The 26,514-nt window shown below is 55.8% G+C and overlaps 1 protein-coding gene across 1 annotated transcript in view; it reads left to right on the top strand.

Moving 5' to 3' along the window:
* Positions 1-9,301: 9,301 nt before the first annotated feature.
* Positions 9,302-26,514, top strand: part of FAM129B (family with sequence similarity 129, member B) — an 18,718-nt gene continuing 1,505 nt past the window's right edge. Inside the window, exons 1-11 of the mRNA XM_008570872.1 lie at positions 9,302-9,352; positions 13,777-13,905; positions 15,732-15,837; positions 17,139-17,306; positions 21,949-22,064; positions 22,644-22,748; positions 22,845-23,007; positions 24,238-24,425; positions 25,220-25,375; positions 25,988-26,104; positions 26,335-26,442. Of these exons, the coding sequence (XP_008569094.1) occupies positions 9,302-9,352; positions 13,777-13,905; positions 15,732-15,837; positions 17,139-17,306; positions 21,949-22,064; positions 22,644-22,748; positions 22,845-23,007; positions 24,238-24,425; positions 25,220-25,375; positions 25,988-26,104; positions 26,335-26,442 (1,407 nt within the window). The remainder of the gene's footprint in view (positions 9,353-13,776; positions 13,906-15,731; positions 15,838-17,138; positions 17,307-21,948; positions 22,065-22,643; positions 22,749-22,844; positions 23,008-24,237; positions 24,426-25,219; positions 25,376-25,987; positions 26,105-26,334; positions 26,443-26,514) is intronic.

Raw genomic sequence — 26,514 nt, 5'->3', positions numbered from 1 at the left:
GCGGGTTCCTTCCTTAACTGCGCCATGCCTTCTTTCCTCGTTTGTCCCTGAGGGTGGACAGATGCCCATAAAGCTCCTAGCGTAGAGCTGGCACACACATGGTCAGGTGGCCATCATTATTAGGCCTTGGCATGCTGTGGGTTGCTGTATTTACGGCAAGAGGTTTTTCCTTGTTAATAACTGGCCTCTGGGAAGGGGTGACCTAGTGGAGGATCCCTTCGGGGCACCTCAGGCTGGCAGGGAGGGAAACCTCATGTGGCAACCACCTTCCCAAGGAAGAAGGACAGTGCTGTGCACATTCCCTAACCCCTAGCACCCAGCCAAGGCCCCTGGGTGGGGTATAAGCCTCCCTTTCTGTGGTGAGGAATTTCTGGGGTGTGTATGGAGCTTCATTGCTCAATGAGGGTGGAGGCTCCCTGCAGGCGTGGCCTGGCTCAAGATCGTTCCTCTGGCCTTGTGCTCTGGGCTTCCTTCCCTTGTCTACTATGTGCCAGGCCCAGTCCTAGCTGCAGCAGGTACTGTCTGGGAGAGCCTGACAAAGAACAGACCTTTACCCACTGGGAGATCAACGGGAGCTGTGGGAGTAAGTGGGGGTCACCAACCCAGCTCAGGGACTTTGCATGGGAAGGGACGTACAGTGGAAGAGCTGAGGAATGAGCTCAGCAGAAGAGTGGGAAGTGTTCCAGGCCTGGGGAGCAGCCTGTGCAAGACCCCAGACGACTCAGGGTCCTGGGACATACTAAGGAACTTGGCTTTTATCCCAAAGACAATGGGAGCCATGGAAGGTTTTTGAGCAGGGGAGATTCAGGTGATTCCCCTCTGGCCCCGGTGTGTGGGAAAGATCAGAGGGAGCCAGGAGTGAAAGGGGCAGAGATGTGGAGGCTGTGGCAGGCATAAGAGGGGACAGTGACTAGTGGTGCAGGCTTGGTTGAGCTGTGCTGGCCTCTTGACCAGCCCCTAGTCAGCTAAGAAGCACACCTCACCCTGCTGACCTTGTGCTGGGGAGCAGGACGTGACTGGGTGGGAATCCAGCAGGGCCTGTTCCTCTTGGGCCCAGAAGTGAGGTTCCAGCGACCTGCTGTTGTAGTACATGTGCTCTGAACCCACCCCTTCTTCCAGGGGTGACTTGGGGAGTGACCTTGGATCAGTCCCCTGCCCTCTCTGCTACTCTTCCCCTCCTGGACAAGAATTGACAGGGAATGGGGGTCACTCAACTGTCCTACCCCCTCCCTGGCTTTGGCTCTGCAGTGTTCCTGGTTGCTAGTTCAGGCTCTTTGCATAGGCAGACTGCCAACCTCCTTTCTTGCTGGCTGATGGAGCCTGTCATTACCCCCTACTCCCAGCTTCCCTCCTGATTACAGGTCCTGAGCAGGAGCAGCATGTCAGCTCTTCTGACAGAGGCCACCCACAGGGCCAGTGCTGCATGGAGGTCCTGCCTCCAGAGGCCAGCAGTCTGGGAGGTGGGCAAGAGATGGATTGGCCCAAATTTGAGCTCCCTGTTAGACTCAGACTGTTCTGGATCCATGTCATTTATAATCTGTGTGTCTCCAGAGAAGTCATTTAACCTCTCTGAGCCTCAGTGTCCACCTCTGTGAAGTGGGTACAATGCATGAAATAATGTGTGTAAACATGGAATACCGTGCTGGGCACAGAGATGATGCTGGACAAGTGGCTGCTGCTAACATCTGTTAATAGTGACAATAGGGGTGGTCGAGTAGAAAGGCCCTAGGCTAGGCTCTGGCAGCCTGACATGCCAACCCAGCTCTGTTGAGACATGCTGTGTGACCCTGGGAGAGTGTCATCACCTCTCTGGACTCAAGCTCTCCCTGCCGTCCCAGATGGATGAAGGAGATGGTGGTGCTTGGGTTGTGGGGTGGAGAGGAGGGGGGTGGTGTCCTTAGCTGCCTCCCCCACCTCTCCACCCTGGACCTGCTCCCCAGTGCTCTGGGAACCAGGCAGGCAGGTTCTGATCCTGCCCCACCCTGCAGGGTGCTGTCACCTGCCTGGTTTCAGTCGGCAAACCTTTCAGCCCTGCAGTCCTGAAACCCTGAAACCGGGCTGGGCCTCGTGGGTGAGGTATGTCCCTGGAGCCCACTGGAGGGACCAGATGAGCAGGGACAGGTCTGGCACAGTTCCCTTAGCTTGGGCCAAACTGGGGCTGGGTCCAATGTAAGTCCCCCATGGTTGACACAAGGCTGCGTGTGATCACAACTGGAGATTGTCATTTGTCTTGGCACCTGATCATCAGCATGGAGCACTGCTTTAGGCTCGTCCTGGACCTGGGCTCAGATCCCACCTTTGCTGCTCCTCAGCTGAGTGACTTGGCAGGGGATCTCATTTTGGGGGGCTTAGTCTCCTCCTCTGAAACATTATGCGAAAACCAATACCACCTGCCCCAAGACCGAGCTGAGGATTTGTGGGGGTGGTCTGGGCTCAGGGAGGGCCATGAGAAGACAAAGAAGAAACTCCTTGACTTGGCATTAGAGACTTCCGGGATATGCCTTTCTAGGTCCATTCTGCAAGGACCCCTGCATCCTTCCTCTCATCCTCAGCCCCTTCTCTCTGAGCCTCAGTTTCCCCATCTGCATAATGGGCCCACTACACCTTCTCCCAGCTCCCCAAGGCTCCGGGGAACTTCAGGCCACCCTGAGACCTCCCCAGTTCTTGCCCAGTCATGCTATCTGCACAGGAAGTAGTGTGATCCTTAACTCTGTCAGTCTGGAAAATCGAAGATTAACGTTCTTCCGGCTGCCTTGGCTGCTGTTGGTGCTGGTCCTGAGGGTGGGCCAGGCTGGGGGTTGTTCAGCCTGTTTTAAAGGGCCTCTCTCTGGGTGAGAAGAATCTTGGACAAGAGACACTTTATGGCGCCCCATTAGTGACATACCTCCCCCTTGCCTGGGTGAAGTGCTTTATGCTCATAAGCTCATTGATCTTCTCATAACCTGGTCAGGTAGATACTGTTGCGCCATTTTGCAGAGGGGCAAACAGAGGCTCAGACAGGAGAAATGACTTGGCGAAGGCCACACAGCCAGTGAGTAGTGAAGCTGGAACTTGAACCCAGAGCCTGTGTGCCCATGTGGAGATGGTGCCCTGTTCTCAGGTGGGGTGCTGCCTTGTCCTCCCCCCAGTCCTTCTGTCATCCTGAGGGGGCTGCGGTTAGCTCTTGGTCAGAGCTGACTCACCAGCAGCTCAGAGTGGGTGCCGTGGCCAGCATTCTGGGGCTAGGGCGGCCCTGATTAGATTGTCGTTGAGATTTTAGGTCAGCTGAGCTGATGGGGACCTACCCATCCATTTTAGACGTAGGAAAACTGAGGCCCAACAGAAGATGGACAAGTAAGGGTCCAGTGAGTGTGAAGGTTCTCTGCCAGCTCTGACCAGGTGGGACCGAGTGGAGGCTGGAGACCCCAGACCCCAGTGCTGGCTCAGAAGCACACCAACTGTGTGACCTTGGAAAGTCACTTTGCCTCTCTGAGCCTCAGTTTCCTCATCTGTAAAATGGGGATAGTAAAGCCTTCTTTGCCTGCCTCTTGGCACTAGGCAAGGACCCAGCAAGAGAATGTAAAATGATGGCTTAGTAAATTGTATTGTATTGCTTCGTGAGAGGCCATTGGGATGAAGAGGCTTTATGGGGTGGGAGCTTTGTGCAGGTTTCGGAGTGAAACAAGGTTCAAAACACCCATCTCTTTCCCCTTCCAGGCTGTGTGCCTTTGGATAAGTCACTGAGTCTCCCTGAGCCTCAGTTTTCTTATCTGTGAGATGGAGATGATAATACCTGTTAGGATTAAATAGGCTGTCCAACATGCAGTAAGTTCTCTGTGGATAGGCACACCTGGTAAACTTCGAGAGTTCTGGGGGCAGGGTTAAGAGGATAGGCTGGTACAGGGGTCCCTCTGGGTCACTAGTCCCAAAGGGTGCAGCCCTTGGAGACAAGGATCTAGTCAACTGGAGGCCAAAGCCATCCTCAGATCCACAGATCACTGCCTTATTCAACCGGCTCACTGAAAGGCTTGGTTCTGATCTCCAAAACAAACCCCAATAGATAGTGTGTGTGTTTCACCCTGGCCCCGTGTCCTGGGAAGTGGCCTCTTCAGAGCTGGGTGGAGCCCACTACCTTCTTGCAGATATCACATGGAGACGGAGGCTTGGGGTGGGTAGTTGTTTCCTGAGGCTGCAGAGCACAGTGGTGGCTGGGCCCAGAGCCGGACACTCAACCCTGCTCCCAGAATTCACAGGCTGCCCTCTTGGGCAAATAAGGGAATCAGGACCCCGCAGGCAGGCCCCTTCTGTGACAGCCTGCATAGGGGCTCAATATGTTTGTGTTGATGGAGTGAAATACCTCTCATGAGCCATTTAGTTGGTCTGAGCCTTGGTTTATACAACTGGAAAGTGGGGATTTTTTTTTCATGGACTCACCTCTGGGGCCACTTGAAGAATCTGCATGTGTGTGTTGCGGCAGAGAGGTGAGTCCTGCTTCTGACTGCGGTGTGTTTACCTCCTAATTCTGGGGGACGTTGCTGGCAGAGGCCCACAAAGGGGGACAACGAATGGCTGTGGGTGGCAGCAGAGGCTGAGGATCATGACAAGGGAGTCCAGCCCAGGTCAGATGGGACCTCAGGTTCCTGGGGGTTCCCTGCACATGTGCACACATGTCCACATGTGCACACACATGCACACACGCATGCACATGCACACATGCACACGTCCCTGCCTCCTTTGCCTGTGCTGTTTCTTCCTACTTGTGGGTGCTTTTTTGTCTCATCTTTGTCTGTTGAAGACCTTACCATCATCATCGTCATTATTATTTTTTTTTTTAAAGATGATCGGTAAGGGGATCTTAACCCTTGACTTGGTGTTGTCAGCACCACGCTCAGCCAGTGAGTTAACCGGCCATCCCTATATAGGATCCGAACCCGTGGCCTTGGTGTTATCAGCACCGCACTCTCCCGAGTGAGCCATGGGCCGGCCCTCTAACCATCATTATTATTATTTTGTGATTCTTGTCCTGGTTAGAAAAAAATCTTTATTGGATTTTTTGAAACTGTAAAAGTTATACCTGCCAATAAAAATTTTAAACAGTGTCCTACAATGGCTGTTATAAGCCGAGCACTATTATGATTAATAGTGACATTTCTGGAGGCCCTGGGCTGAGTGCTTCACAGGCTGTCTGCATCCTGCAAAGTGCAGTGATGAACGGGTTCTGTTATACCCATTTTGCACACAAGGAGCTCGAGGCTGTGAGGGAATAGGGCAGCTGGCAGGGCTGGTGTCTGGCTGGGCACCTGGGCTGGAGGGCAGGCCTCTTTGTCTTCCAGCCTGCTCATTAGCAGCACCTAGCGCTGAGTCAGAGAGGGGTGGGCGTGTGGATGAGAAAGTATGGAAGGCTGGCACATGACCTCAGACTGCCCCACCCCAGCATCTCTTTACCTCCCAGAAGCCAGGGCCTCCCAGTTCCTGGGCCCAGGAGCCCCGAGGCTGGCCCTGCCTCTGGAGGTGGGGCCACAGCCTGTTTTCTCTCTGCCCTCTGAGGAGGAGGGATGCCCTGGGGCCCTGTGGATGGTGGTCAGAGCCAGGGCTGGGAGGGGGTCGGCAGTCTGCAGCTGTAACCTTGATTGCCTCAGTCTTGCTGTGTGACCTCAGGTGAGCCCCTCACTCTCTCTGGCTCAGATTCCCCTTTGGGGTGACAAACCTTGGTCTCAAAGCCCATCTGACATCTGTCCCAATTCCATGGCATGTGCTGTATCCAGAGGCTGTGGGAGGAAAGTGGAAGACCTGGTGTGGGTGGGTGTGGAAGAAAGAGGGGCACCGAGGCCCCTGGCACCATGCAGAGACACCCAGGCAGGGACACTGCGGTGGGAACTGGAGTGGTAAAGTCCTGCTGGCAGCTCCAGGGAGATAGCTGCTGCAGGGCGGCAGGAAGGAACGTGGGGTGCTGAGCAGCATTTACAGAGAGGGCTGTAGAGGACCCCCATGGCCAGGGGACCACCTGGATCACCGTGGCCTCAGAGCTCAGCAGGCTGGGGGCGTGGCAAGGCCTGGCTCTCCTGCCTGGGTCTTCTTCCAGCAGGGTGTCGCCAGAGGGCCCTGCACGACCCTGTTCCAGGCTTCTCCCCTATGAGCCCTTTGTCCAGGCTGGACCCCCTCTGAGTGTGGCTGGCTTTTTGGGTCCTTCTGGCCCCACAGCCCCTGAGTCCTCCTCTGTTTCTGGGGCATTTCCTTTGCACCAAGCACGTGGCAGTTTCTCCCTAGCTGAGTTAGGACATCTTTCAAGAATGTGCTTGGGGCTGCCTCTGCCAAGAAGCCATCCCGCGGCCCTGTCCCCCCCAGTCTTCCTTTTCCAGCTTCCTTTCCAGTCTTCCTTGGCTGCCAGATTTATGCTGAGCGTACCCAGTTCCCTGATACTGCTCCATATCATCCTCTTAGTCCTTAACCCCTTGCAGAACGCTGCCACCCCATCCCTTGCCTGGCACTTCTCCAGTGTCCTGATGCCTGCCCTGCGGCCTTCCCCCATCCCTACTAGTGACCATTTGGCGATTAGACCACCACCCCCCCGCCTTGCAGGGCACCCACTTATGCCAGGCCAGGCGCCAGGTTTCCAGCAGTGAGAAGGAGCCTGGTCCACCTGTGGGGTTTGCAACCCTTAGACAAATACTAGCATCCTTCCCTATCCCAGTCCATCTGGCTCCTGAATTCACAGAGCAAGACTGGGCACTGAGAAATCCCACACTCTGATGTGTTTGGTTCTAGAATTTCAGGTAGCAAAGCGTTCATCTAAAAGTGGATCCAGATCTATATACAGCCATGTGCCATATAACAGTGGATCACATATACAACAATAGTCCCAAATGATTTAATGGAGCTGAAAAATTCCTTTTCTGTGTTTAGATACACTAATACCATTGTGTTACCGTCATCTACAGTATTCAGGACAGTACACGTGCTGCACAGGTTTGTAGCCTAGAAGCCATAGGCTGTGCCACATAACCTCGGTGTGGAGTGGGCTGTACCACGTAGGTTTCTGTAGGTGCGTTCTGTGATGTTCACACAGTGACAAAATCGCTTAACAATGCATTTCTCAGAAAGTGTCCCAGTCACTCAGTGACGCATGACTGTAGTTCTTGATGTTGGATAGCAAGGCATGTCTATAACTACAATTGCATGAAATTAGGGCCGTGGCCACTGCAGTCTGTTTTAGGGGTGCAGCGTGTGTGGGGCTGCCTCCTCTCTTCCCTCTCTATTAAGTGGAGCTCCCTCAGGCACCCTGTCCCCTTCTCCATCCTCTACCCTGTGACGACTTCTTCCCCAGCCCTGTGCCCTCCTCTCCTGGACTCTGGCCCCACAGTCTCACCTGGATAACTCGTCCGTGCCCCAGCGTGACTGATCCAGAATGAATCTCATCTCGGCCCTCCCGCCCGTGCCCTGGCCCCTCTTGGCCCCAATGCTTTAGGCCAGTCAGCAGCACCCACTTGGCTCAGGACGCAAGCCTCAGCCTTGTCTCAGCCTGTGGCTCCCATGCTGACAGGCAGCGGGTCACCACGTCCTTCTGCCTCTCACTTCTATAGTGCTTCCTGCAGCTTCCTCCCAGCCCACAGCCCCCCCTGCCCCTCAATGGCATGTGCCTGGGTCTTCTCCTGGCTCAGCCTTGCCCTTCTGTCCCCTTCCCCAGTCCAGCCCAGGGGTCCTCCTGAATGCAGCTCCTCCTGCCTGAACTTGGTTCTGAGCTGTGCTGACCCTGCAGCTGAGAGTGGGCTGTGGTCAGGCAGACCTGGGTTCGAGTCCTCACACAGGATTGAAGCTTCCTCTGGGGCCTGGCTCCTTCATGGTCAGGGTGGCAGACTCCAGCCCTTCGGGAAATAATGTTCCGTCTGAGGGATTGGTGCACTGGGGCTGGTTGGGTCTCCCAGAGCTGTGGCTGAAGGACCCTCGAGAGCCACAGGCCCAAGGCTGCTCATCCTGTGGTCACGCTGGTGGATGCCCATTAGGTAAATTCCTTTTCTGTGTTTAGATACACTAATACCATTGTGTTACCGTCATCTACAGTATTCAGGACAGTACACGTGCTGCACAGGTTTGTAGCCTAGAAGCCATAGGCTGTGCCACATAACCTCGGTGTGGAGTGGGCTGTACCACGTAGGTTTCTGTAGGTGCGTTCTGTGATGTTCACACAGTGACAAAATCGCTTAACAATGCATTTCTCAGAAAGTGTCCCAGTCACTCAGTGACGCATGACTGTAGTTCTTGATGTTGGATAGCAAGGCATGTCTATAACTACAATTGCATGAAATTAGGGCCGTGGCCACTGCAGTCTGTTTTAGGGGTGCAGCGTGTGTGGGGCTGCCTCCTCTCTTCCCTCTCTATTAAGTGGAGCTCCCTCAGGCACCCTGTCCCCTTCTCCATCCTCTACCCCATGACGACTTCTTCCCCAGCCCTGTGCCCTCCTCTCCTGGACTCTGGCCCCACAGTCTCACCTGGATAACTCGTCCGTGCCCCAGCGTGACTGATCCAGAATGAATCTCATCTCGGCCCTCCCGCCCGTGCCCTGGCCCCTCTTGGCCCCAATGCTTTAGGCCAGTCAGCAGCACCCACTTGGCTCAGGACGCAAGCCTCAGCCTTGTCTCAGCCTGTGGCTCCCATGCTGACAGGCAGCGGGTCACCACGTCCTTCTGCCTCTCACTTCTATAGTGCTTCCTGCAGCTTCCTCCCAGCCCACAGCCCCCCCTGCCCCTCAATGGCATGTGCCTGGGTCTTCTCCTGGCTCAGCCTTGCCCTTCTGTCCCCTTCCCCAGTCCAGCCCAGGGGTCCTCCTGAATGCAGCTCCTCCTGCCTGAACTTGGTTCTGAGCTGTGCTGACCCTGCAGCTGAGAGTGGGCTGTGGTCAGGCAGACCTGGGTTCGAGTCCTCACACAGGATTGAAGCTTCCTCTGGGGCCTGGCTCCTTCATGGTCAGGGTGGCAGACTCCAGCCCTTCGGGAAATAATGTTCCGTCTGAGGGATTGGTGCACTGGGGCTGGTTGGGTCTCCCAGAGCTGTGGCTGAAGGACCCTCGAGAGCCACAGGCCCAAGGCTGCTCATCCTGTGGTCACGCTGGTGGATGCCCATTAGGTATGATGGTCTCTGAGGGCCGCATCCACTTCCGAGCAGGCAGATACTCTGGGTTGTGTAGTCCAGGCCCCTTCATTCACCAGGTGTGGTTCTCCCCAGCTCCTTCTCAAAGAACCTCAGTTTACTCATCTGTCAAATGGGGTGAGAACACTTGCTTCACAGGGTAAACAGGTTGTGCCTGGGAGCAAGGAGGGTGCACACGATGTCGACTGATGCCGATGTCATCAGCGGCCTTGTCTTTATCCCTCTGTGGGTAGTAGGAGTGTGTTTGCCCAGGAAATACTTGTTGAGTGAGGGATAGGAGGCTTCCTGGGGGTGAGCATGGGCTGGACAAGGCACCAAAGCCCTTTGGGAAGGAGACACTGTGACTGGCCCAGGTATGGGGCTGGGGGCAGACGGTGCAAAGGAGGGGAGGGGGTGTGGGGAGTGCAGACGGGCTCTGAGTCCCTGGCTGGAAGCTGCTGCTCCTGAGTCTGAGCACTCGGCAAGACATGACTGGCCCAGGTATGGGGCTGGGGGCAGACGGTGCAAAGGAGGGGAGGGGGTGTGGGGAGCGCAGACGGGCTCTGAGTCCCTGGCTGGAAGCTGCTGCTCCTGAGTCTGAGCACTCGGCAAGAGGGCAGCCCTTGCCTCCGGGGATGGTGTCATTCCCTACAGCGACCTTCACCCTCTTCACCTCTGGGTGCCCAGGCAGGTGGCAAAGGGAGGAGTGACAAGGACCCATTGGCCTCCCTCTGGGGTGTCTGATTGTCTGAGTCAGTCCCCTGGAGGTGGGACCAGAACCAGCTCAGCCAGTGACTGGGTGCCAGGCATTTAGGATCATTAGTGGCCGAATTCTTGTGACTACCGGGCTTTGAAGTGGCCCTTGCTTGCCTTGCCCTCTCCACCCCCCAAGTCTTTCCTGTTGGCCTCCTCCAGGCTGCCCAGGTTGTCCTGTGCTCACCCTGTGAGGTGTGGAAGCAGTGAAGTGCCACAGACCAGCCCTCTCAAACCCCATGGTCTGGTGGCACCTGGCTCCACATGCTCCCCTTAGCTGGTGGCTTGGGCAGTTGATTCAACCTCCAAGGCTCAATCTCCTCATATGACAGACAGTGCCTCCCCCACAGGGCTGTGGGAGGACTCAGTGAGAGAGTGAATGGCCGCAATGAGGGAAGCCAGGGGATTGCTGAGGGAGCTTGAAGCCTGACTTGCCAGGTAACTGCAGACTAGTGGTGTCACCTTGCTGAGCCTCAGTTTCTCTGTAAAATGGCCTTCAGAGAGAGGAGTCGTCATGAGCCAGAGAAGTCAGAGCAGCTTTGTGGAGGGAGTGGGGAGCTCATGGGGCCCCAGAGGCCAGAGAGATTGGGATGATTGGGAAGGTCTCTCAGGAAGGGGAGTGGTGTGGACCGTGCAGGGTGTGGGGCAGGCACCAGGGGAGGTGGCAAAGAAGAAACAAGAGCTCGAGAACTGGGGGCTTGGGGTCATCTCATTCCTCCTTCCCCTCCCCTCAGTGACTGAAAATGTGTCCATAGGCCATGAGACTGAAGGGGCAGGAATCAAAGCAGCTCACTTCAGAGCTGGCCATCACCTGATCTGGCTTTGAGGATTTGTTACCCTTTGGTGTCTTCCCAGCTGGAGGGACAGCTAGAGGTGTTAGCTCAGTGGGTGTTGGATGGGAGAGCTGCACACAGGCTGGAATGAGACTGGAGTCTTTCTGCAGGGATGTCTTTGCTGAGTGCATTGGGTCAGGTTCTGGGGCCACTACACTCTCCCTGGCCCTGCAGATGCTCAGGGAGAGAAAAAGTAAACCACCAGTTACACAAGAAAATGGGAGCCACGAAGATGCCAGGGTGAACACAGACAGTGGAGGCCTGATCTCATCGGTTGGGGTGGCCCATGAAGGCTTCCTGGAAGAAGGGCCATCTCATCTGAGGACCTGGCAGTGGAGGAAGTTTGCTGGGAGAAGAGAATATCAGACCGAAGGAATGGCATGTGCAAAGGCCCGGAGCGGAGCCTTTAAATGGCTCGCCCAGGATGGTGGAGGCAAGACCAGAGCCAAGTTCCAGATTCCTAGCCAACGGCCCCAGCCTGCTCAGGGTGCAGGGGAGATCAGGACTGTGTCAGGGCCTCTCAGAGCATCACATGCCCCTTTGCTTTTGGACCCCAAAGGGCCTTCTCTTCCCCTGATGTCAAGGCAACCTCCTGACCTGTGACAGTAGAGGGGCAGAGGTGCCTGGATATGGCCTGGCCTGAGTGTCTGGCAGGTGCATACCTGTGTGGTTGCAAAGGAGAGGAGGCCTTGGATCCAGCCCAGGTGAGCAGGGCCAGAATTGCTCCCATATCTGGAAAAGAAATGCCACAGACAGCCTGGGTCCCAATAGCCCAAGACAAGAGGGACGAGCTATGGCGCTGAGCTTTTTCTCTCCGTGAGACCTGCCTTTGACATTGGCAGAGTGCATAGTCATTGCTGGAACATGGAAAGTAACAAGAATAGTAAAATGAAATCACCCATGATCCCAGAAAAGCAGAGATTTTTGGTCCCATTTCATCACTCAGGAAACCAACCGTCACGATGTTGTCATGATAATGTCATAATAATAGAAATGAATAATAATATTAATCGTCATCAGGATAATAATAGCAATTGTTTTTGTTAGAAACAATAATAGAAATAAAAATAAAATAAAAATAATAATAATGATAAAATAGTAGTACTAATAAAAACAGAAATAATAATAAAAACAGCAGTTGTCTTGTGCTGGGAACTGTTCATTTAGCCTGCTCGACACTGTTCCTGCTGTCCACAGATGTGGACATTGAAACTTGTCCAGGCTTCCGTGGTGGGTGGCGGCGTGGGGACTGGAGCCACAGTTTACTGACCCCGGGTCCTGTGCCCTCACCCACCGTGGCATCGGACAGCTTTGCGAAGTGTCTAAAATATTTTGCCTGGGCTGTCAGCTGTCATTTCCTGCAGGCCTTCCAGTTGAAACACAGCTCTGCCATTTGAAAGTCTTAAAAATAAAGCCCACACCTATAGCCAGCCACCCAGCTGGGGGTGGACTTGGTAGGGGGCTGGGTGCTGAGTGACTGCCTGGGCCGTGAGCTTCTGCACAGCCTCCTGCTGGGCCTGTCTCTGACCCTGAGTCCCTGCCCCTGAGTCCAAGGAGGCCTGGTGGGGGCAGGGTCTTACTAGGGTGTTAAGAAAACTGTCTGCTCCCTCTTTCTAGAAAAGACAGGGGACCCCAGTGCTGGGTTTAGGCTGTCTAAGTATAGACCACTGAGCGGCAGCTTTGTGACTTGGGTAAAGCCCACTGTGTGTGGGGTTGGTGGGGGTGGTGGTAGGGGGAACCATTTTCTTTTCCTGTAAATATTTTTATCCCCGGTAGGAAGCGGTCTGCGGTCCTATTGTTCGATTACAATGGGTCTCCTTTTCCAAGGGTGTTTTGTGTTTCCCCTTAAGAGTAAGACTAGCAGGAGGGAGATGGGGAGGGGGGACACTGTGAAGGGCCCTAAAGGGCAAGATGAGCCAGGACTGGGGCCCCCACACCTGACCCCAGCTGCAGGGGCAGACCCAGGAGCACAGCAAGGAAGCCAGAAAGGTTTCAGCCACTAAAATAATAATTTTTCCGATTATTACATATGATAAACATTTTTCTTTTGCAGAAGGCAGCATATTTATTGTAGAACAAATAGAACCTGCAGAGAAACAGAGAGGAACACTAGACTCCCCAGAGTTCTTCCACCCAGGAGTGAGCTGTTCCACTGTGGGTCAATATCTCCCTTCCAGAAGCGTCCTGGTGCTCGTCTGCTCAGGAGGCACCCGCACCTGGATGGCCATAGCTTCAACTTGGGCTCCCACCTCTAGTCTGAGAGGGAGTCTAGCCCCTCCCCCACCCCCAGATAAGTCAGTCCACAGAGCTGGGAGACTGTCACATACTCTGAGTGACCTTAATGGTGGGATGGCAGCTTCAGTGTACTGTGCATGTACTGCCAGCCAGGTACCAACTACCACTGACTGACCCCATTTTGCAGATGAGAAAACTGAAGCTCAAAGAAGTGAAGAGACAGGTCCAAGGTCACGCTGTGAGTCAGGCAGAGCTAGGGCTTTGTAGGAAAGTCTGGGCGTTTCTGCAGCCTATACACGGCACCAATCTGCCAGGTCAGACATCAAACACCCCCTGACTGCAGCCCCCACCACCCCACCCAGATTCAGGGAGGCAGTCTTGTGTCAGCTGTCAGAGCTGGGGAGGCTCTCTGGAGCCACCTTGTTTAAGTTTACATTGCCCTGAGGGGACACTGAGGCCCAGGGCTCGGGAGAGACTTGCCCAGGCACTGGGCCTGCAGCAGTGGGTAGGTGGGGAAGCAGCCTGCTCCCCAGACCCAGCCAAGGTAGCTGTGCCTGCCTAGGCCAGGATGGAGCAGGAGACCCTGCTCCCAGCTAGGCCCTGAATCGGTGCCTGGCCTGGGCCCAATTCCTGGCCTTGCCACTGCCCTGCCTGGACGCTGGCTGAGCCCCTTCACTGCCCTGAGCCTCACCCTTCTCATCTGCCAAATGGGTGAGATGCAGCCCTGCCCTGGAAGACTCTGCGAGACCGGGGGATGGAGGATGCACTGCAGGGAGTGAGCACACAGGCACTGCTGGCCGCTGTCACCTTGGGGGAGACTGGGCCTCACTCCCCATGCCCTCCCCGCCCATAGGTGCCTCTGGATGAGCGCATCATCTTCTCGGGGAACCTCTTCCAGTACCAGGAGGACAACAGGAAGTGGAGGAACCGCTTCAGCCTCGTTCCCCACAACTATGGACTGGTGCTCTATGACAACAAAGTGGTGAGCCGCCGCCCCAGCCCCAGCCGGCCTGCTTCCCCGTCTCTCCACGCTCCTGGGCCAGCTGTCCCCGTCTGTGCTAGGTAGTGCCACATGCCCTCCTAAATCCCAGGCTCCAGACCCCACCCGCACAGCCAGGCGTCTCCCCACACTGTTGCCAGGGCCAAAGCACACCTCCCCACCTCCCCAGCTCCCCAGCCTGCTTGCCGTCCTGCATCCCTTCTCCGAATGGCAAGTCCATCCTTCATCCAGGTACTCAGCTCTCGGGGGTCACCTTTGACTCTGCCTCCACCTCATCACCACCTGTCACAAGCCCCCCTCATCCCCCATCACTCCCAAGTCCCTCCAAATCCTTCCATCCCCAGGGCCCTAAGCCTGGCCCTCCTTCCACCTCAGCCTCCTTCCTGGCTGGGCTTCCTGCCTCTGCTGGACCTTCCCACCCATGCTCTTCAACAGCCATCATGAGCGTGGAAAATGGTGTCGCCATTCCCTGCCCCAGGCTTGCCCCTGCTGTGTCTGCTTTATGGGTCGTGGCCCCATATTTTTCCTTCCTGATTCCTCCCTGGCAACCTCCTGACCTGTGGGAGGGTACGTGTCTGAGAAGGGCTGGGAGCTGACTGTGCCTTATCTTTGCCTTGGGCCCTTGGGGAAACCCCTCAGGGTTGAGCCACAGACCCGATTTTTTCTACCAAACATTTCTACAGAGCAGCCAAAAGGACAGGGCTGTTCTCCTGTTTCAAGGCAGGTCAATGTTGGAGTAATTCGAACGGATCGGGAGCAACCTCATACCCCAGAGTAGTGGTTCTCAAATGATAGGGTACATCAGAGTCACCTAGAGGGCTCCTGAAAAAACAGGTTGCTGGGCCTACCCCCAGAATTTGATTCAGGTCTAGGGTGGGCCAAGAACTGCATTTCTAACAAGTTCTAGGGTGATGTTGAAAATCAGGGACCACCCTTTGCAAATCGCTGCCTTAGAGGTTCTGAGCTGCTCTCAGGAAGTGTGTTGAATAGTGACACCTAGTGGCAGGCAGCAGCATGGCAGCCCTGCATATGAGCTATTACGTTGGAGGTGCGTTTTCCCCCACCGGTGTAAGAAAGCTGTGTCCAGACCTGATTCTCCTCCATAGGAGACTTGTGTGATGCATAGAACCTAGGAAGCTGGTGGGCAGTTCAGGGTAATGGCCAGAGACCCTAAGCTCTGGAGGCAGATAGCCCGGGTTCGTGACCTGGGTCTGCTACGTCCAGCTGTGTGGCTAATCCACCTCATGGACTGTGAGAACTCTGTGAAATGAAGCATGCAGTGCCCTTAGCACAGTGCCTTATGTGCAGTAGACACGCAGCTAGTGGAACTGCTGGTGACAGAGGCGATAGTAGCCCCAGTCAGAATGATAACCCCCGCCACAGCAAAGCTTGCTGAGTCCTCGCTGTGTGCCCAGCACGGTGCTAAGCATTTTATGTGGGTTATCTCACTTAATCCTCACACAGCTCTGGGAGGTAGCGACTGTTATTCCTCTGGTTTTATAGAGGAGGAAATTGAGGCGTGGGAGGTTCAGGAGGCTTATCCTCGACATCACACAGTCAGTACCCAGTAGAGCCAGGAACTGAGGCCAGCGCCTGGGTCTAGGTTGCTACACTATGCTGTCACCATGGTAGTCAAACTTCTCTCTTTTTCCCTCTTTTCCTCTCCTGCCTCCTTCTTCCTTCTGCTTCTCCTCCCTGCCTTGGACAGGCAACACTGAGTAGGGACCTGGAGCCAGAGCTGGAGATGGGGTTTGGGCTTTGGCCACACCTTTAATCCTCAGGGACTGTCTCTCTTGCCCCCTCCTCAGGCCTATGAGCGGCAGGTCCCACCCCGAGCCATCATCAACAGTGCAGGCTACAAAATCCTCACCTCCGTGGACCAGTATCTGGAGCTCGTTGGCAGCTCCTTACCAGGTAAAAGACCACCCATCCCATGCCAAGACACTCTGCACACGGGCCTCAGGAGTTGTGCAGGGGAGGGGCGGCCCTGAGCGCATGGCTGCAGGCCCTACATTTATAGAGAGATCAACTAGGCCTAAAGCTGTCGCCAGGTGCCAGGCACACCTCCGTCTCATGGGCTGAGAAGTGGAAGTCTTCCTGAGGCCACACTGTGGATGGGGGTGGACCAGTGAGGGTCCCCACTCGAGGCCCACCAATTCCTGAGCCTTACATCGCACAGCTGTGGAAGGGGGATCTTGCCCTCTGCCCTTCCCCCTCCCCGAGTCCCTGAGAGCCTCCCCAGAGAAGGTGATTGGTGGCTCTGCCTTGTAAACTGCCAGATGAATACTGCATTTGTGAGGAGTTGCTCTTCTAGGGTCCTGTTTCTACCCCTGTGGCTGAGACTCCCCAGAAACCTTACAGGAACAGCTGCTGCCTCTCAAATGAACCCCTAGGAGCTAAGGGGCAGGGGAACATGCCATCCTGGGGGGCAGGTTGTGTCCCCAGCTGGGGCTTGGGGGTCCAGCCCCCTATAGTGGTTGAGGGCTCAGCTGGAGCCCAGCATTCCTGGGTTCCTGCCCTGACTTGGCTTTTTGTTTTTGCCGTGTCTGCCAGGCGAGTGCTTTTCCCCCTCTGACCTCGGCTTCTTAGCATCTGCGAAGCATAGGCACCAAGAGGACTGACCCTAGGGTGTTGTGTAGCCTCTGGGAGGAGCTGTGTGCGCTGAGCCCAGCACAGGCCAACAGAGCCAGTGTTCAGAGAAGAGCTGTTATTGTCATATTATTAACAGCATTGGCAGGGTCACAGCCCAGGACCAGTTATCTTGCAGGATCTCAAATATGCGTGAGGACAAAATAGAGAGAGAGAAAAATTCTTTTTTATTTATTTTGTTTTCCCCACCCCACATGCCTCTCCCCAACTTGGACATTTAAACGACACCTTGGCCTCCACAGCTGAAATCCGAAGGGAAACCCAAGAAGGCAGTGATTGGCCTGTGAACCCGAGGCTCTACCCCTGTGAGATTTGTGCCCTACATGACAGGGAGGTAGATGCGACTTATCACCAGCTCTAGGAAATGGGTCTAACCAGATGCTGATTCTGAGGTTAGCGGCCTGTGGAGGACTCAGCCAGAAAGAAACCCACTGCCTCCCACCGTCTCGCTGGTCACCCCAGGACAGGCTGATCTTCTAGGCCTGAGCCTGCCTCTCAGAGCCCTGCTGCCCTTTGGCCGAGGGAGACTGCACAGGGCAGCTGCTCAGCAGGTGCTGTCTCCACAGGGACCACATCAAAATCAGGAACCGCCCCCATCCTTAAGTGCCCCACGCAGTTCCCGCTCATCCTCTGGCACCCTCATGCACGTCACTACTACTTCTGCATGATGACGGAAACCGAGCAGGACAAGTGGCAGGCTGTCCTGCAGGACTGCATCCGGCACTGCAACAATGGTGAGCAGGGGGCAGGTAGGGGGGCACCTGGGCCAGTGTGCTGAAGGGCGACACCTCGTGGCTAAGTGCAGTGTGGCAACCCTGCTCTATGAGCTCTTCTAATACCCCTTCTGGGATTGTAAGAAACCATTGTGATACCACCTTAATCTTTTTCCTTGTTGAAAACACTTCTGTGTTGCTTAGGAATAATAGGAAGTTGTTCACAGAGGGGTGTGATTGTTGGGTCCTTGGACCCTGGAGCACAAAATCATAATCCGGATTCTGCCTTTTTCTAGCAATGTGACCTTAGGAGATTTACTTACCTTATGGAGCCTATGTACTATGAGGGTCATGATCCCTCGTGTACCTTAGGGGGGTTTTGAGGACTCACAGTGAGAGTCCACTCCATGCTTGGTAAAGTTTTTTTTAATATCTTTTATGTCTTTACCACCAATGTGCAGGGTCGTCTGGGAACTTCACTTTCTCCCTCAGGGCCTCAGTATTCCCATCTGTAAACTTACACAGTGACTTCCAGCTCACTCATTTACTCAAAAATATCTTTAGTCTTCACTCTGAGGCAGGCTCAGATCTGGGCACTGAGGATGCAACAAGGGAACACGACCTGTTCCCTGCCCTCGGGCAGCCGGCAGTCTGGTGCAGAGACAGAGGTTAAGCAGATGAGGACACCAGGGAGCCTTGAGGGTGTGCACATGAGGGGTTGGTCAGGGCAGGCTCCCTTGAGGAGGTGATGGTGCTGCTGAGACCTGAAGGCTGAAGAGTCACAGAGTAGAGGGGAGGAATGTTCCAGCATGAAGGGAGACCCAGAGGCAGGAGTGGGATGGAGGAGGAACTGCCAGGGGCCCTGAACTGGGAGGGGGTGACCTGAAGTGGAGATGTGCAGGGCTCTGGGGTCAGGCCTGGAAAGGCCTTGTAAGGCTCTCAGGACTTTCATCTTAAAGGCTTAGGATTGTCTCCCAAGATGATGGTGGGGCCCTGGGGATCTTCCTGCCCTCAGGGAAGCAACAACCTTGTCCTGGACCCTGAACTTCTTCCTGGGGATCTGGCCTCAGGGAGGCAGAGGGAGGCACCTACCCCGCCCCCGCCCCTGACCCCACCCTTGGTGGAGGGACAGTGTGGGCACCAGAGGCCTCTGGGTTGGTTGTGCCCTGACTCACCCACTCCAGCTTGACTCTCAAGCTGCCTCCGCCCCATCTGGAATCTGCCAGGTGGGAGGAACCAGGTCTTCCATCAGGCCAAGCCCTGCCACCTGGGCCAGGCTTTGCTGCCCACAAACAGCCTTCTGTTCCCAGGTCCCCCGGGCTGTGGGGCTGTGACCAGGGGAAGCTCTAGTCTGGCTGCCTGGTCTGGGGCGCCTGCCTGCCCTCCCAATCCCCCGGCCCAGCCTCATCCTCACCAGAATTCCAAGGCTAGTGGCTGCCTGACATGGTGGTGTGGGTGACCCCGGGCCAGGTGGGGGAAGGGGTGGGGACTGAACAATGTGGGAAGAGCCACCATGTGGCTCCCATGTATACGGTGGGATGATGATCAACCCCAGCTCGAGGGGTAACTGGGAATAGTAAGTGAGCTGGTTTGGCTGAGCTCTTGTCCCCAAGCCTGGCACATAGTGAGCGCTCAGCTGGGAGGCTGTGGGGGAACTTCTTGGGCCTGGGGTGCTGTGGGCAGGAGGTCAGGCCGGGGAAGGAAAGGGTGTCCTGTGACAGGAAGATGTCCCACTAGGGCGGCACCCTCACCCTGGGGCAGGAGCTGACAAGCTGGTTTGAGACATGAGCCTTTCCTCCGCCCTAAGGACTGTGAGAAAGTTCTCTCTGCTTCCTCCGTCTCAGAGGCTGGACCTGGAATTTGTGGAGCCTGGAATTGCTCACTCTGGGGGCTGCCAGGAAGTGGGGGTGGGTGGGGAAGGAGGCCAAGCTGGGTGGGCGCCAGCTCGTCCCGGGGCCCCCCTCACATCCTGCATTCCTGGAGCAGCTGGGGGTGGCAGGAGGCTGCCGGGCACTGGCTACACTGAGGCCTCCATGTGGGCCTGGGGTGCAGAGGTCAAGGCCTCTTCCTGTCAGACCGTGGTCCCCTCTGCCTGCGCCCCCTCACATCCTGCATTCCTGGAGCAGCTGGGGGTGGCAGGAGGCTGCTGGGCACTGGCTACACTGAGGCCTCCGTGTGGGCCTGGGGTGCAGAGGTCAAGGCCTCTTCCTGTCAGACCGTGGTCCCCTCTGCCTGCTGCTCAGGACTGAGGAATGCGCTTTCCTTTCTCAAAACGAAGCCATCTGGCTCAAGTCAGCTGTCCTGGATTCCCACCCTGCTCCTTCTTTCCCTGGCTGTGTCCTTGAGCTGGTAACTTTGCCTCTCTGAGCCTCAGTTTCTTCATCGAGAAAAGTGGGGCTGGCCCAACCCAGCCTCACAGGGTGTAGAGGATTAAATGAGCTGGTGCGTGTGGAGCCTCAGCCCAGGGCTGGTATCTGGTTCCCAGGGCTGCCATAACAAAGTGCCACAGACTGGGCGGTTCACACCGCAGAAATTTATTTTCTCACTGTTCTGGAGGCTGGAAGTCTGAATCAAGGTGTTGTCAGGGTTGGCTTCTTCTGAGGCCTCTCTTCTTGGCTTGTAGATGGCTGTCTTCTCCCTGTGTCTTCCCGTGGTTGTCCTTCTGTGTGCACGTGTTTGCTTTCTTCTTTTAAGGACACAGTCGTGCTGGATTTGGGCCTGTCTTAATCCCCTCAATTTAACTTATCTCTTTAAGACCCTATGTCCAAATATAGTCACAGTCTGAAGTCCTGGGGGTTAGGGCTTCAACATATGAATTTTGGGGGGACACAATTCAGCCCATAAGAGCTGGGTTTATGGAAAGAGCTGAGGAGGGGTGATGCCTGCTCTCGTCAAACTCAGCGGCTGGGCGTGCAGAAAGAGAGGGTCCAAGGGTCTGAGGCTGCGTGTCTGGCTGTCCAAAGCCAGGGCCTGGAACATTGCAGCCGCCTTCCTGCGGCCCCAGCCCTCTGCCCCACTTTCCTGCCACCTGGAAAGCAGCCTCTGCCCTGCACACCTGACTTGCTGAGTGCAGAATGTAAATTCCCTGATGTGGGAGAGGCTACGTGTAATGTTCTGCCTGGATTTTCCAAGCAAAGCCCAGTCTCCAGGAGACTGTGCCCTCCTGAGAGCCTGGGGTGGGGGTTTCTCATCTGGCCCAGGTGGGCAGCCCCCAATAGCTCCCAGGGGCACACTGCATGCCACCCCAGCTGGAATGCCCCTGCTCTGCTTCCGTCACTCCTGCCTGACCTCAGGTCCCTGAAATGCAGGGTTAGGCTCACCTATGTCCCCACTCCAGTCCAGGGAGCTGGGCCTCAGTTTCCCCAATGCCCAGCTCCCTTCTGGCTCTGACAGGCAGTGATTCCTGTGGTCAGCCAGGTGTGGGGAGGGGCTCTCTCCATGCCAGAGAGGGGCTTTTTCTCTGTGGGAGGTGACTCAGCCCATAGTCATTGCGGCGGGAGCTGGGGTTTCTAGTGCTCAAGTTGTCGTTTCCTCTTCCCGGCTCTGGGGACATGTCGGTCAGAGGCACACAGCTGCAGCCAGGGAGCCCCCGCTGCTGGCATGTTTACCCACGTCTCCCTGCAAGGCAGGTTTTGCAACTTCCTGCCACTTGCCTCTTACTGGCTACCTCACCAGGTTCAGGGCTGTTGCCACCACTGACAATAACAAAGTGTAGAAATAGCATTTTTCTAGTTGTCAATAATAAACCCTTCCATTTACTCTCTAGTGAAGTTCTTGTAGCATCAATGCCAGGCACTGACCTGGATACACAGCGAACGAGACAGACAAGCCAAAGCTGCTTCATCAGCTATTGATAGAAAGCACGAAGCGGGCGGTGCTGGGCCTGACCCCGCTCCTACGCTCCTAGTGCCTCACCGTGCACAGCGTCCCCGCACTGTGGCCCACGGAGCCCCCAGAGGATGTATGAGGCTAGGCCAGGGTCATTGTTCCCATTGTTTGGAAGAAGAAACTGAGGCCCCTTTGGGTTCAAAGGTCTATAACAAGGCTCAGCCATCTGCGGCCTATGGGCCAAATCAGCCAATCGCCTATTTTTGTCAATAAAGCGCATTGGAACAGAGCCACGCGCATTCGTTTATGGATTGCCTGTGGCTGTTTTCATGCTGTAATGGCAGAGATTGGCTGCAAGCTGGAAATATTTACCATCTGGCCCATTTCAGGGAAGTTCGCAGAGCCCTGATTTAGCAGTAAGGGGAGGAACCAGGACGAGGACAGGATCTCTAGGCAGACTCTCAAGAGGGGGTGGCTTCCAGTCCTGTTCTGCACTTGCTGCCCTGTGACCCCAGTCAGTGGCCTGACCTCGGTGCCGGTTTCTTCATCTGTAAAGCAGGGTGAATGCTAGTGCCCAGGTCTTGGGGTGGTTGGGAGCATTTAGGGAGATGAGGAGGAGGCAAAGAGAGATTGTCACTGGTGGTGGTGGGTTATTATTGCTCTTACTGTCACTAAGACTGCTGTGACCTCTGCAAGGGTAATGGGAGTCTTGGTGCCTCTCCCGATGTGCACGGGGGGTGGGGTGGGCGGTGGGCGGTGGTCCAGTCAGTCAGTGGTCACGCTGGAGGCCACAGGCCATCCTGCTGACCCCTCTCTCTCTGCCTCTCCTGGGCAGGGATTCCTGAGGACTCCAAGGTGGAGGGCCCTGCATTCACAGACGCCATCCGCATGTACCGCCAGTCGAAGGAGCTCTACGGCACCTGGGAGATGCTGTGTGGGAACGAGGTGCAGGTGAGGCCAGAGGAGCTGGTGGGAGACGTGGGAGGTCACCCCGGAGCCTAGGGGGCAGGGCTGGGTACAGAGGCAGGCCTCGGGGGCACTGCAGATTTGGAAAGAGATACCTACTCAGATTTGGGCAAGTGGGGCCGATCCAAGTGGAGATACTTATTTTGTGTAGTCATTTACTGTGCATTTACCCCGGGCTGGGTGCCAGGATGTAGCAGTGAACAAGGTGTACATAGCCCTGGCCCTCAGGGAGCAGGAGAAATGGACATTCAGGAAATAAACACAAACTTGCATGTGTGGGCAGAGGGGGGAGGGAGTGCAGGATTCCAGATGTGGGAGGCAGCATGTGCAAAGGCCCTGAGGTGGGACCCCTGAGTCTGAGGATCCTGCAGAACACCCAAGCAGGTTAGTCTGGGACTTGTGGGAAGGATGCTCAGGAGAGAGGGCTGTGGCTGTGTGGAGCAAAGGGCCAAGCCCAGAGGAGGTGGGGGCAGCTTGAGTGGCCGGGCTTGCCCAGAATGGGGAGAGAAAGGTGCAGGCTGGACATGCTCCAACTTCTGCCCTGGCTGTGCCTTCTGGCCCTAGATCCTGACCAACCTGGTGATGGAGGAGCTGGGCCCTGAGCTGAAGGCAGAGCTTGCCCCACGGCTGAAGGGAAAACCTCAGGAGCGGCAGCGGCAGTGGATCCAGGTGGGTGGGCCTGGGACCTGGCAGGTGACAGGGGTCGGCAGCTGGCCTGGGGTCCCATGCCCTGGTGCTGATGCTGCTGCTATGCTCTGCCTGCAGATCTCAGACACCGTGTACCGCATGGTGTATGAGCAGGCCAAGGTGAGCTTCGAGGCCGTGCTGTCCAAGCTGCAGCTGGCCCGGCCGGCCATGGAGGCAGTCATCCGCACCGACATGGACCAGATCATCACCTCCAAGGAGCATCTGGCCAGCAAGATCCGAGGTAGGCAGGCCGCACACCATGCCTGTGTGGCCCCTGGGCCCGACGGTGCTTGGACCACAAGCCCTCCTGGGGCCAGGGTGAACTTCCTTTCCAGTTTATGATCCATGTAAATTTCACAGAAATGACTTGCTCATTGGTAGTTTTGAAAAATTAGAATCAAATCTTAGGCATTGTTCCTCCAACCCCTGTGAATTGTTTTGTGGCTGTTTTTTCTTTAAATTCAGATGCTGAGGATGTAGATTTTTGTCCAGGAGGTTCAAGCCTTCTGTTCATCTTTGGGTAACACAGATTTTACCACGTCATTTTAGTGGACATCAGTTTAACTCTGTGATGATTTAAATTTGGCAAGTGTAACATTTCCAGGTCTGTTGACTACAATCCTTTCTGTTCCTGGCCAGATGGGAGCCTCCCTCCTGCTCGTCCCCAGTCACACATCCACAGAGTCTGGTTTTAGCACCTCTCAGTTTCTAGCTGTATTCATTGGGAGCTGGATAGGACACAGAGTTGACGTTTATTGTGTGGAACAAACAACATTAGCTGGGCAGGGGTGGAGGTGGACATCAAAACACTGCTGGGTAAAAACACTTTGCTCAGAATGTTCTGGAGATGGCCCCTGCCCACAGGAAGAGAGCCTTTTACATAATGATGTTTATTGTGTGGAACAAACAACATTAGCTGGGCAGGGGTGGAGGTGGACATCAAAACACTGCTGGGTAAAAATGCTTTGCTCAGAATGTTCTGGAGATGGCCCCTGCCCACAGGAAGAGAGCCTTTTACATAATGACGCAGAGCCAGGCCACACCATTCCAGAGCAGGATTGCTCAGTTTTTGTGAAATCCAGAAGCTCATCAAATCTAAAGTGTTTTTTTGTTTTGTTTTGTTTTGTTGTTTTTAAACAAAGGCGAAAGAGCCTCAAAGATGAGCTTCTCTCTACCTCTAGCTAAGCAGAAAACTGCTGACACCTTTGGACTAGCAGTTTTCTTAGTTTCTTGCCATCTCAGTTTTAGAAATGTCAGGGTCCAATCTCGGAATACCTGCTATTTTTACTGCATGGATTTGTTACCTTTATGAACTGTCTCTCTGGAATTGTCCCCCTTGCTAATATTGCCACCAGTGGTTTTCTTTAAGAATAATATGACAGCATGCCTCTAGCGTCAGGTTCTGGGATGGCTGGGGGGTGCTCATGGGGAGCACGGCCCCTCACCACTGACCAGCTCCCTCTGGGTGCAGCGTTCATCCTCCCCAAGGCTGAGGTGTGTGTCCGGAACCACGTCCAGCCCTACATCCCGTCCATCCTGGAGGCCTTGATGGTGCCTACTAGCCAGGGCTTCACTGAGGTGCGAGACATCTTCTTCAAAGAGGTCACCGACATGAACCTGAATGTTATCAATGAGGGTGGCATTGACAAGCTGGGCGAGGTGAGGCTGGGCATGGCCCCCAGGGTGGGGGGCTCCTGGGTTTGGGTCTGGTCTGCCTCTACAGGGCCCTCACTGTGCGACTTAGGATGGGCCACTCCCCTCCCAGGTAAACAGAGGCCAAAACTGTTGGAAGTCTGGGGGGGTGGGGAGGTCTAGCAGTTAGAGGCAAGAGCAAAAAATAACCCCCTGCCGCCAGCTTGTTTAAACCAGGAGGATTGCTAACATATGCAAGAATTTAATGGAGAAGAGAGGGAAGGAGGGGAGGAAAGGCGAGCTCCAGACACGAGCACTACAATTACAAAGTAGAGTTAAGTACATCATGCCAGTCATGTAGCCCACAGTGGAGACTGCCCATCTCTCTCCTTGTCCTCGGGCATGTGGCCCTCGAGGTGGACGTCCTTCCACAGTCCCTGTGTTGGGGTAGTTAACTGCCTGGAGCCACAGAGTTGTCAGGTATAGATAGAATTTATCCTTGGCTGCCCCCTTTACACTCCCAATTTGGGCGTGCACAAACAGTAATAATCACAGAATTGGAGAACAGGAAAGGACCTTAGAGATCATGATCCCAATTTCGAGGCTCAGATAGGGTGAGCTGCTGGGCTCCCACACCCGCCCTGCCATCAGATCCTCACGCTTCCTGGCCTGGGGCCTTTCAGGCTTACCTTTGTGGGCATCACCCCCAGGCGGCCGTCCCTGGTGGCCAGTGTCAGCCTCAGGGCCCAGGCAGGGTGTGACTGGCTCCTGGCTCCCGGGGTGGCCCTGCTCAGGCCCCGCACGTCCCTGCCTCCCTGCAGTACATGGAGAAGCTGTCCCAGCTGGCATTCCACCCCCTGAAGATGCAGAGCTGCTATGAGAAGATGGAGCCCCTGCGGCTGGACGGGCTGCAGCAGCGCTTCGACGTGTCCAGCACATCCGTGTTCAAGCAGCGAGCCCAGATCCACATGCGTGAGGTGGGCCCGAGGCAGCTGCCACCGGCACCCCACTCTGCTCACCTCCCCCCAGGGGCCCCTGTCGCCCAGGAAGAGGCCCTTCTCCCTGTTCCCTGCCATGCTGCGGTAACTTGCCCCGCAGGCACTCTCCTGCTTGGGTCTCTGCTTATCTCTAATCTGGCTAACGACTCATCTCCAGGCCTCGGCTTAGAGACCCCTTCTTCCGGGAAGCTCTCCTTCCTTCCCTAAGCCCCTTCCTGTTTCCTGTTTCCTTGAGGCAGGGGCTGGCCCCAGCGTCCAGCTCTGTGCCAGGCACACACAGACCCTCGTTAACTTGTGAGCGAGTGATTGAGGGGAGGAGCACACAGGCCCCCCCCCATCCTCCCGCACAGGCCTGGGGTAGGGGCCAGGTGAGAACCCCCTCAGCAGCGGGCAAGAAGGGGCTGTGGTCACTCCCTGGGCTTCATGTGCCGTTAACTTGTGAGCGAGTGATTGAGGGGAGGAGCACACAGGCCCCCCCCATCCTCCCGCACAGGCCTGGGGTAGGGGCCGGGTGAGAACCCCCTCAGCAGCGGGCAAGAAGGGGCTGTGGTCACTCCCTGGGCTTCATGTGCCCTGGGCTGTGCCCTGCAGCAAATGGACAACGCCGTATACACCTTCGAGACCCTCCTGCACCAGGAGCTGGGGAAGGGGCCCACCAAAGAGGAGCTGTGCAAGTCCATCCAGCGGATCCTGGAGCGGGTGCTGAAGGTGAGCGGCCTGCCCTGCCCGCGACCCATCCCAAGTGTGCCTGAGCCCTGAGCCCTGAGCCCGAGCCCAATCCCAGCCACTGTAAGGATTGCCACCCCTGCCGGGAGGCGTCACTCATCCCCTTGGGCAGATGAGGACTCTGAGGCTGGGCTCAGACCACTGGCCGCCAACCTCCTTGGTGGAGCCACTGACCTAGAGATGCTGTTCCCTGTATCCTTCCTTCTCTGCAGAAATATGACTATGACAGCAGCTCTGTGCGGAAGAGGTTTTTCCGGGAGGCGCTGCTGCAGGTCACCATCCCGTTCCTGCTAAAGAAGCTGGCCCCCACCTGCAAGTCGGTGAGCGCACCCCCACCCCACCTGCCCCCGCCCACCCGCTGTAGCCTCTTAGGCCCTGGGGGGGGGGGCCCC

This window comes from Galeopterus variegatus, unplaced genomic scaffold (assembly GCF_000696425.1).
Source record: "Galeopterus variegatus unplaced genomic scaffold, G_variegatus-3.0.2 Scaffold638, whole genome shotgun sequence".
NCBI classification, from domain to species: Eukaryota; Metazoa; Chordata; class Mammalia; order Dermoptera; family Cynocephalidae; genus Galeopterus; species Galeopterus variegatus.
Note: the sequence above shows the minus strand (reverse complement) of the source record. Positions and strands in the feature narration are given on the sequence as shown.